Raw genomic sequence first — 12,286 nt, forward strand, 5'->3', positions numbered from 1 at the left:
AGAACAAGGATATGTGACCTTTCAGACAGAGAATTCAAAATAGCTGTGTTGAGAAAACTCAAAGAAATTCAAGGTAACACAGAGAAGGAATTTAGAACTCCATTAGATAAATTTAACAAAGAGATTGAAATAATTAAAACAAAATCAAGCAGAAATACTGGAGTTGCAAAATGCAATTGACATATTGCAGAATGCATCAGAGTCCTTTAATAGCAGGACTGACCAAGAAGAAGAAAGAATTAATGAGCTTGAAGGCAGGTAATTTGAAAATGTGCACAGTCAGAGGAGACAAAAAAGAATAAAAAACAGTGAAGCACACTTTCAGTATTTAGAAAATAGCTTCAAAAGGGCAAATCTAAGAGTTATTGGCCTTGAAGATGAGGTAGAGAAAGAAACAAGGGTAGGAGATAGGAGTAGAAAGTTTATTCAAAGGTACAATAACAGAGAACTTCCCAAACATAGAGAAAGATATCAAGTACAGGAAGGTTATAGAACACCAAGCAGATTTAACCCAAGGAAGACGACCTCAAGGCATTTAATAATCAAGTTCCCAAAAGTAAAGGATAAAGAAAGGACCCTAAAAGCAGAAAGAGAAAAGAAACAACGCACAATGGAGCTCCAATATGTCCAGCAGCAGACTTTTCAGTGGAAACATTACAGGCCAGGAGATAGTCACATGACATATTTAAAGTGTTGAAGAAAAACAAACAAACAAAAAAACCTTTTACCGAAGAATTGTATATCTGGTGAAAATATCCTCCAAGCATGAAAGAGAAATAAAGACCTTCCCAGAAAACAAAAGCTGAGGGATTTCATTAACACCAGACCTGTCTACAAGAAATGCTAGAGTGGGCTCTTCAATTTGAAAGAAAAGAACATTAATGAGCAAGAAGAAATCATCAGAAGATACAAAAACTCACTGGTAATAGTAGGCATACAGAAAAACACAGAATATTATAACACTGTAATTGTGGTATGTAAACTACTTTTAAGTAAAAAGACTCAATGATGAACCAGTCAAAAATAATAACGACAACTTCTTAAGACATAGTATAATAAGACGTTTAAAAAAGTTAAAAAGCAGGGACATGAAGTTAAAGTGTAGGGTTTTTATTAGTTTTCTTTTTGTATGTTTGTTTGTTTATGCAATTAGTGTCAAGTATTGTCATCAGTTTAAAATAATGAATAGTATAGTATTTACAAGCCTCATGGTAACCTCAAATTTAAAAACATACAACAGATACACAAAATATAAAAAAGTAAGAAATTAAAGCATACCAGCAGAGAAAATCACATTCACGAAAAGAAAGGAAAAAGGGAAAGAAAAAAGAGAATACCACAAAACAACCAGAAAACTAATAACAAAAGGGCAGGGGCAAGTCCCTACTTATCAATAATATCATTCAATGTGTGAGAACTAAACTGTCCAATCAAAAGTCATAGAGTGGCTGAATGGATGAAAAACAACCCAATCACCTGTTCCCTACAGGAAACACACTTAGCCTGTAAACATACTCACAGAGTGAAAATAAAGGGATGGAAAAAAGGTATATTCCATGCCAATGAAAACCAAAATAGAGCACAAGTAGCTATACTTATATCAGACAAAATAGATACCAACACAAAAACTGAAGAAGAGACAAAGAACGTCATTATATAATGATAAAGGGTCAGTTCAGCAAAAGGCTATAATGGTTGCAAACTTGTATGCAACCAACACTGGAGCACCCAGATATATAAAGCAAATACTATTAGAGCTAAAGAGAGACATAGACCTCAATACAATAATAACTGGAGACTTCAACACCCCAATTTTAGCATTGGACAGATCTCCCAGACAGAAAATCAACAGAGAAACATCAGACTTAATCTATACTATAGACCAAATGGACCTAATAGATATTTACAGAATGTTTTATCCAACAGCTATACATGCCTCAACACATGCTTCTCCTTAGCACATGGATCATTCTCAAGGATAGACCATATGTTAGGTCACAAAACAAGTCTTAAAACATTCAAAAAATTAAAACAGTATCAAGCATCTTCTCTGACCACCAGGAGATTAAGCTAGAAATCAATAGCAACAGGAAATTTGGAAACTATACAAACACAGGGAAATTAAACAATATGCTCCTGAATGACCAGTGAGTCAATGAAGAAATTAAGAAAGAAATTGAAAGATTTCTTTAAACAAGTGATAATGGAAATGCAAAATACCAAAACCTACAGGATATAGCAAAGCAGTGCTAACAGGGAAATGTATAGCTGTAAGTTCCTACATAAAAACAAACTTTGTATAACCTAATAAAACACCTTAAACAACTAGAAAGGCAAGAGCAAACCAAACCCAAAATTAGTAGAAGAAAAATAATAAATATGAGAACAGAAATAAATAAATTTGAAACAAAGAAAGCAATTCAAAAGATCAATGAAACAAAAAGGTGATTTTTGAAAAGATAAAGAAAATTGACAAATCTTTAGGCAGACAAATAAAGACAAAAAAGGGAAGAAACACAAATAAAATCAGCAATGAAAATGAAAACATTACAATGGAAACTACAGAATTTTTTTTCCTCATGAACTTTTTTTATTATTTTATTTTACTTTATTTTATGTTAAGTTTCAAGATACACGTGCAAGACATGCAGATTAGTTTCCCATCTAAACGTGCGCCGTGGCGGTTTCTACACCTATCAACCCATGACTTAGGCATTAAGCCCCACATGCATTAGCTATTTATCCTGATGCTCTCCCTCTCCCTACCCTCCCGAGAGGCCCCAGTGTGTGTTGTTCCCCCGCCACCCTGCCCGTGTCTATGTGTTCTTATTGTTCAGCTCCCACTTATAAGTGAGAATATGTGGTGTTTGGTTTTCTGTTCCTGTATTAGTTTGTTGAGGCTAAAGGCTTCCAGCTCCATCCATGCTCCTGCAAAAGACATGATCTTTTTCCTTTCTATGGCTGCACAGTATTCCATGGCGTATATGTACCACATTTTCTTCATCCAGTCTCTCATTGATGGGCATTTGGATTGATTCCATCTTTTTGCTATTGTGAACAGTGCTGCAATGAACATACACTTGCATATGTCTTTATAACAGAATGACTTATATTATTCCTTTGCATATGTACTCAGTAATGGGACTGCTGGGTGAAATGGTATTTCTGGTTCTAGGACTTTGAGGAATCACCACACTGTCTTCCACAATGGTTGAAATAATTTACATTCCCACCAACAGTGTAAAAGCATTTCTGTTTCTCCACAGCCTCACCAGCATCTGTTGTTTCTTGACTTTTTTAATAATTGCCATTCTGACTGGTGTGAGATGGTATCTCATTGTGGTTTTGATTTGTGTTTCTCTAATGATCAGCGATGTTGAGCTATTTTCATGTTTGTTAGCGGCATAAATGTCTTCTTTTGACAATTGTCTGTTCACATCCTTTGCCCACCTTTTAGTGGGGTTGTTTGGTTTTCTCTTTTAAATTTGTTTAAGTTCCTTGTAGATTCTGGATATTAGACCTTTGTCAGATGGATAGATAGTAAAAATTTCTCCCATTCTCTAGGTTGTCTGTTCACTCTGATGATAATTTCTTTTGCTGTGCAAAAGCTCTTTAATTAGATCCCATTTGTCAATTTTTGCTTTTGATGAAATTACTTTTGAAGTTTTCATCATGAAATCTTTGCTGGTGCCAGTCCTGAATGGTATTGCCTAGATTTTCTTCTAGGGTTTTTATAGTTTGAGGCTTTACATTTAAATCTTTAATTCATCTTGAGTTAATTTTTGTATAAGGTGTAAGGAAGGGGTCCAGTTTCAATTTTCTGCATATGGCTAGCCAGTTTTCCCAGAACCATTTATTAAATAGGGAATATTTTCCCCATTGCTTGTTTTTGTCAGGTTTGTTGAAGAGCAGATAGTTGTAGATGTGCAGTCTTATTCCTGAGATCTCTGTTCTGTTCCATTGGTCTATGTGTCTGTTTTTGTACAAATACCATGCTGTTTTGGTTACTGTAGCCTTGTAGTATAGTTTGAAGTAGGGTAGCATGATGCCTCTAGCTTTGTTCTTTTTGCTTAGGATTGTCTTGGCTATACAGCCTCTTTTTTGGTTTCATATGAATTTTTAAGTTTTTTTTTCCTAATTCTGTGAAGAATGTCAATGGTAGTTTAATGGGAATAGCATTGAATCTAGAAATTACTTTGGGCAGTATGGCCATTTTCACAATATTGATTCTTTCTATCCAGGAGCATGGAATGAAACCACAGAAATTTAAAGGATTATTAGTAGCTACTGTGAGCAACTATATGCCAATATGTTGGAAAATCTAGAGAAAATTGATAAATTCCTAGATACATACAACCTATCAAGACTGAACCATGAAGAAATCCAATGCCTGAACAGATCAATAACAACTAATGAAATCAAAGCTGTAATAAAAAGTCTCCTAGTAAAGCAAAGCCCGGGACCCAGTGGCTTCACTGCTGAATTCTATGAAACATTTAAAGAACTAATACGAATTTGACTTAAACTATTCGGAAAAAAAAAAAAAAGGAGAAGGGAATACTACAAATCTCATTCTATAATGAGACCAGTATTACTCTGATACCAAAGCCAGAAAGATACATCAAACAAAGAATATTGCAGGCCAATGTCTCTGATGAATATTGATGCAAAAATCCTCAATAAAATGCTAGCAAAACAAATTCAACAATGCCTTAAAAAGATTATTCATCATGATCAAGTAGGATTTATCACAGGGATGCTAAGATGGTTTAACATATGCAAATTAATCAATGTGATATGTCATATCAACAAAATAAAGGGCAAAAACCATATGATCCTTGATGCTGAAAAAGCATTTGATAAAATTCAACATCTCTTCATGATAAATAAAACTCTTAAAAAACTGGGTACAGAAGGAGTATATATAAACATAATAAAAGTCATATATGACAGAGCCACAGCTAGAATCATACAGAATGAGGAAAACCTGAAAGCTTTTCTTTTAAGATATGGAACATGACTAGGATGTCCACTGTCACCACTGTTATTCAACACATAACTGGAAGTTGTAGCTAGTACAATCAGACAAGCGAAAAAATAAAGGGCACCTAAATTGGAAAGAAAGAAGTCAAATTATCCTTGTTTGCAGATGATATGATCTTATATTTGGAAAAACCTAACGACTCCACCCAAAACTATTAGAACTGATAAATGAATTCAGTAAAGGTGCAGGATACAAAATCAACATACAAAAAGCAGTAGCATTTCTACATGCCCACAGTGAACAATCTAAAAAAGAAGTCAAAAGAGTAATATCATGTACAATAATAGTCACAAGTAAAAGCAAAAATCTAGGAACTCACTTAACCAAAGAAGTGAAAAATCTCTACAATGAAAACTATAAAATGCTGATGAAAGAAATTGAAGAGGACACACACAAAAAATGAAATATATCCCATGTTCTTGGATTTAAAGAATCAATATTGTTATAATGTCCATACTACCCAAAGTAATCTACAGATTCAAAACAATTCCTATCAAAATATCAATGACATTCTTCATAAAAATAGAATAAACAATCCTAAAATTTATGGGGAACCACAAAAGACCCAGAATCACCAAAGCTATCCTGAGAAAAAGGAACAAAACTGAAGAAGTCATTATCTGACTTCGAATTCTACTACAGAGCTATAGTAACCAAAACAATATGGTACTGGCATAAAAACAGACTCATAGACCAATGGAACAGAATAGAGAACCCAGAAACAAATTTGCTCACTTACGGTGAACTCGTTTTTGACAAAGGTGGCAAGAACACACATAAGGAAGATAGTCTTTTCAATGAATGATGCTGGGAAAGCTGGGTGTCCATATGCAAAAGAATAAAACTAGACCCCTATATCTTGCAATACACAAAAATCAAATCAGAATGAATTAAATACTTAAACCTAAGACCTCAAACTATGAGACTACTACAAGAGAACATCAGAAAAACTTTCCAAGACATTCTTCTGGGCAAAAATTTCTCCAATAATACCCCACAGGCACTGGAAACCAAAGCAAAAATGGACAAATGAGATCATATCATGTTAAAAAGCTTCTGCCCAGCAAAGGAAACAACAAACTGAAGGAATAATACACAGGATGGGAAAAAATATTTGCAAACTACTCATCTGAGAAGGGATTAATAACCAGAATATGTAAGGAGTTCAAACAACTCTATAAAAAAGTATAATAATTGTAGTTTAAAATGGGCAAAAGATTTCAGTAGACATTTCTCAAAAGGAGACATCCGAATGGCAAACAGGCATATGAAAAGATGCTCAACATCACTGATCATCAGAGAAATGCTAATCAAAACTACACTGAGATATTATCTCACTCCAGTTAAAATGGGTTTAATCCAAAAGACAGGCAATCACAAACGCTTATGAGCATATGGAGAAAAGGGAACCCTCGTATACTGTCGGTGGGACTGTACACCAGCAATTAGTACGACCACTATAAAGAACAACTTCAAGGTTCCTCAGAAAATGAAAAAGAAAGAGCTGCCATGTATGATCCAACAATCCCACTGCTGGTTATATGCCCAAAAGAAAGAAAATAAGTATATTAAAGAGGTATCTGCACTCACATGTTTGCCACAGCACTGTTTACAATATCTAAGATTTAGAAGCAACCTAAGTGTCCTTCAACAGGTGAATGAATAAAGAAAACATGGTACTTATACACAGTGGAGTACTATTCAGCCATTATAAAGAATGAGATCTTGTCATTTGCTACAACATGTATGGAACTGGAGGTCATTATGTTAAATGAAATAAGCCAGGCACAGAAAGACAAGCAACACATGTTCTCACTTATTTGTGGGATCTGAAAATCAAAACAATTGAACTCATGGAGATAGAGAGTAGAAGAATGGTTACCAGAGGCTGAGAATGGTGGGAGTTGCTTTGGGGTGGGGAGGTAGGGATGGTTATTGAGTACAAAAAAAATAGAAAGAATTAACAAGACATAGTATTTGATAGCACAACCAAGTGACTATAGTCAATAATAATTTTATCGTACATTTTAAAATAACTAAAAGAGTATAATCAGATTATTTGTAACACAAAGAATAAAAGCTTGAGGGCACAGATACCCCATTTTCCACGATGTAATTATTATGCATTGCGTTCCTATATCAAAATATCTCATGTACTCCATATATAACTACTATGTACCCACAAAAATAAATATATTAAAAATTTGTTTAGAAAGGAAATCTATTTATTTACATGAAGGAAATAAACTTTAAAAATGATTTTCAATAAGAAATAACTCTCTTATACCTTATCTGATATATTATGAGTTAATGTACATTTAAGCTCATGATTTGAAACCCTGGAAAGAGTAAATCACTATCATTTGAGATGTTAATATGACCAAATATGAAATTATTCTTTCTAAGTTTAGGCTGAAGGTTATTGGGCATGAAGAAATAATTTGGAGCCAGGGTATAAATATGAATGGATAAAATATTTAAAGAATGCAAACTATTTCCATATGTACTTACACTTCTACAAGTATATAGAAATATCAATGGCAGAAACTTTGACATGAAGAAAACTTGGGTTGGGTTTTGCCTACTCTGACTTCTCAGACTTGTTTTCCCCCTCAGTATGATGGAGATTTTAAAATAATAATACCCACCTCATAGTTTTGGTATACGGTTTAAATGAGATAGTTAAGCTTTATTTTCAAGGTAAGAGCTCAAAATATTAGTTATTATTATTGTTGAATTTAGCATCTTTTTAAAATAATCGAATGAAATAAATTAATCAATCCTGCAAGTGACCAAAGGCTCACTCCCTGTTCAACATATTGTTAGCCCAGTTTCAATTCTATTACACTTAAAAGAATCCCAATTAAATTATTTTAAAATAGCCTGCATTTTAAGACCACCACAGACTGGAGAAAACCTTTACTTTAACTTTAATTAGTCTGAATTAGTGTTGCTCTTACTGCACCTGGCTCATCCTAAAAAACAGACTGTATGAAATGTCACAATATGTGCAATAAAGACCCAAAGAAAGAAACATTATTGTGAGTTGATTTTCCTTGTTTATTTTTCTTTTTTTCTTTTTTTTTTCCAGAGAAGACAGTCTTTCACCAAAGGCCTATAAAGCGGAATTAGCCATACACTTTCTTATTCTTTTATTAAACCATTATAATTATCCCAGGAAAACTGGAAAACCTATGAATACATTGAAAACTAGCAAATTTGTAAGTTGGTTTTAACATCAATAGGTTCTCTGGCTACCTCCTCTCTATTTCTACAATAAAGTTTCTTGCTCATTTACTATTTTAACTGTTTACTATCTGTCTTATCATTGGAATATATGCTTCAGAAATTGGCATCCTGTCATTGTGTTCACTCCTCTCACCCCAGTGACTCCTCAGTGAATGGTACTTGGTAGACACTCAATAAATATTTGTTGAATCAATGAATAGTGGTGGAAAACTGAATAACAGGGCTAGAAATAGTGACTAGTTTTTCTACTAGTCTTGATCCATAGATTATATACTATATCTTTTTAATTTTATTTTTTAATTGACAAATAATCATTGTACACATCCATGGGCTGCATAGTGGTGTTTTGAGACATATAATGTGTAGCAATCAGATATACTTTTAAAGAGCCTCCACAAATAGGAATTTTAGGTGGTCAGTACTAACTTGTTCAGGATATCCTCAAGTGTAACCAAACTTTTTTTTCTTGGCTCTAATTTATGTCTTCCCTTTATTCAACCTCCTCTGTGGTATAGGAGTTGGTAACTTGCATGATCCCTGCCTTTGAATTTAATCTAAGAATATTTACAAAGTCAAGGACTCACTGAGTCCCAGCAGGTATATACTCTGAAGATGACAACTTTCTCCAAAGTTTGAAGACAGATGGTGAAATATTGAAATGTTACAGAAATAGACTTCTCAGAGTCGCTTTTTAGTTGTCATGGGAAAGAGAGAAGTATATAGTGATAAATGAATTAATTAAATCACAGCTAGTAAACTCATACTTAAAGTGAGACATCCCATAACTGAGTCAATACAAATATTAGAATTTTTAGAAGAAAATATTACAGTGTCATTCTTTTTAAAAAATCAGAACATACTGTATTTAAGACATACAAGATAAGCTCTTGTTCACTCAAGACTAAAGCTTATAGCTAAAGTGGACTTCTGCTCTAAAATTTAATCTTTTCTCCTCAAACTAAATGTATCAGACATCACCTAGTAAATTGTAATAACTACAGCCGAATATGTACAAATATGACTAATCCGAGAGTCGGCGCCAAACTAGTTTTGACCTTTCGTTGTAAAATGATCCCTTATGGTCTTCCAAAAGACACGGACGTATTTTAGGGGCCACAAACAACAATTCAAATGTCATGTTGTAAAATAAAGTAAAAACAAAGCTTCTTACTCAAGAAACGAATTTTAATTAAGGTCAAGAATCTTATCTGAATTAGAGTTTATATTTGTTCTGGCCTATACTGAAGCTGTTTGATGGTTCATTCTTAACTTTGAATAACTTAAATGCTCTCACAACATTAAAGGCATGAAAGTTAACATGTTTTAATTAAGTATGATAATTGATTGAAAGTAAGGAATAATTTCAAATAATTTCTAACTATGGAGATTGAAGAAGTCGCTCCAGAATCATTTCAATTGCTACCAAATTAACCACTCCCAGAGAGGAATGGATAATGACAACAACTCTCTGAACCTATTGAAAACTAATCTAATTAGAGACATTTTGCTGAAATGCCAGAGTAGGTAAGATAAGAAGGTGAGTGACAGAGCAAAAATTCCAGTGACTTTTTTGGGGGTCTGGCTCTTGTAAAATGTATTAGTCACAAAAAGTATAGAAACACCTTTAGGAAAGTTTCTTTTCTTGTACCCAATAACGAATCAAGGAATTCAATTAAATCAAGATACTTCTAGTCTTCCAAAGATAGATAAGAGGAAGAGAAGAAAGGAGGTGTGAATAAAGGAAAAAGGGAAAGGAAAGAAAAAGCTTTTAGTTATCGAGCAATTCCTTTGTATCAGGATTGCATTAAGGGCTTTTCATAGATTAGCTAATATAAATCTTACATAAGAAAATTATTAGTATCCCCATTTCATAGATGAAGAAACAAAGGCACAGAAAGGTTAAATGGTGAGTAATTTTCCCAGAATCAGATAGCTACCTAAAAGCAACACTGATTTTAAACTTGGGTCTAGTCTACTAAATGCCTTCATTATTTTTAAGTATTACTCTCAATGGCTTCCAATAATAATGAAAAATAACAGTGAAACTTCCAGAAAATGGTCTAAGCAGTGTTCCTACCCACATCCTCTGAACACGATTTTCTGGATGTTATAAAATTTAGTAATTTCACCCAGTTTATTACTTTCCTTGGGGAGATTCAAATGGAGGAAGAACTGTATAAATTACAATGATGATATGGCACAAAATACACATTTAATAACTATTTACTCTTCATAATTATGATAAAAACTACAAATGCGTAACTTAAATGGAATAGTTTACTAATTTGTTTTAGACTTAAAACTAAACACTTACTAAGGAGTTAATCTTGTTTCTACTAGAATACATTTGGTCAGAAGCAGAAGTTGACCACATGATGGAAAATACAATTATTAGGTGAGTGAACACGAGTTGGGATGAGGCTATGCATGTGTATGTCTAACACACTCAGAGCCAGCTACTCATAATTATTTGACTTGAATGTGAGTCTATATCTATCCATGATCGATCTGTTTTTGCTCAAAAGTGGAAATTGGTTTATTTGTTAATAATTTAAATGCAGGAAAGCAACAAAATAGTCAAAGTTGATTAAACTGGCAATCCCATTAGAAATGGAAAAATCTTAATATTTCAAGTATATGAGTTGACTATTCGATAAGCATAATAAACCATTACAAAAATGAAAATGTCATCTAAGTGTTGATAACTAGAAAATCAGGAAGCAGGTGTGGCAGTTCTGTTTTATTTAGCTAAACTAATCCAACTAGATCTCAGTTAAGAACAAATTTATTTGATAAGCATACCTGATGTTTTATCTCTGACATAACCTGATTTTCTGTATCTGAGCCAATCATATCATCCTACCCTTTAACTTATTTAAAAAATCAATTAATTCTATTTAAATTACTGTATAATTGTGTTCTCTCCAAAGTATACACAGGCACCCATTTGAAAAACAGTGTGTATAATTATAAAGGTACTTACATATTTGGTTTCTCGACCAGCTGCTCTTGGAAGAGTTGTGGGAGTCTGTATGAAGATAAAAACAATTATACTTCTGAAATAATAAAGTAAATAATAATAGACTTAACGTCTGGAATGTGTTCACCTTCTTCTCGATTGAGACTTTCTAAACATTGGTCTCTCTATACAATATCTTTTTTTGAAAATTATTTTATAAAATGATATCACTTGATTATTCTTTTCACTGACTTTATCTATCAACTTTCTGCTAATTTCTCCTTATTTATTGATGATGTTAACTCATAGATCATAATAGTTCTTTCCTCACATTTCTTCTGTAATTTTTGCCTATTTCAAAACTCATGTAGAAATCTCTGTCTTTTCAACTTTTTGAGCTCCTCAATTCCAAAGATGTTCTCATCTACTCCATTTCAATCATTCACTCCCAGAAAGCTCCTTAATTTTACCTTCGCCAGTAAAACAGAAACTCTCAGAAATTTCAATTACAAATGTCCCACACTCAGACCTCTACCTCCTATCCATCATCTTCATTTCTCTAGTGCTGCTAGTACAACATCCACATCATTGGGACTTCCAAATCACTGACCTTCATCAGCGTTATTCCGGCTTTACCTCTTAGCTTGTATTATTTAATATTATAAGTCATTTTAATACTTTTATTTTTTATCTTCTCTCTTCCTGTGACAAGTTCACTTCCAAAAAAAAGAACTCAACCCTAAATTGGCCTTGCCATCCATTTTTCTCCACACTTGTATCTGAGATGCAAAACATTGTTGGAGAAACTCTTTCAAACAAATTAATTAATTTTATTTTAAATTAATAATTATCAATTTCAAATGTGCATTTGGTACTGCCCCAAATTCTGCTTTTGTAGGCCCACTTTCTGAGATGAAATAGCTATTTGATTCATTCATCCACTCAACACATATTTATTGTGCATCTACTGTGTGCCAGTCACTGTTCTACACCCCTGGGACTTATTGGTAAACAGAAGAGAAAAAATGTCCCAC

At 33.3% G+C, this 12,286-nt stretch overlaps 1 protein-coding gene across 38 annotated transcripts in view; it reads right to left on the reverse strand.

The window, feature by feature from the left end:
• The window catches only part of MLIP (muscular LMNA interacting protein), a 258,328-nt gene that overhangs the window by 89,035 nt on the left and 157,007 nt on the right, over nt 1-12,286 (reverse strand). For 35 of the 38 annotated variants that reach the window (XM_078001295.1, XM_028847473.2, XM_078001311.1 and 32 more), the window contains one exon: nt 11,277-11,321. The exons of the other annotated variants lie outside the window; for them this stretch is intronic. In XM_078001295.1, coding sequence (XP_077857421.1) covers nt 11,277-11,321 — 45 coding nt within the window. The remainder of the gene's footprint in view (nt 1-11,276; nt 11,322-12,286) is intronic. 38 annotated transcript variants of the gene reach the window in all.

The sequence above is a fragment of the Macaca mulatta genome, chromosome 4, assembly GCF_049350105.2.
Source record: "Macaca mulatta isolate MMU2019108-1 chromosome 4, T2T-MMU8v2.0, whole genome shotgun sequence".
Classification (NCBI taxonomy): Eukaryota; Metazoa; Chordata; class Mammalia; order Primates; family Cercopithecidae; genus Macaca; species Macaca mulatta.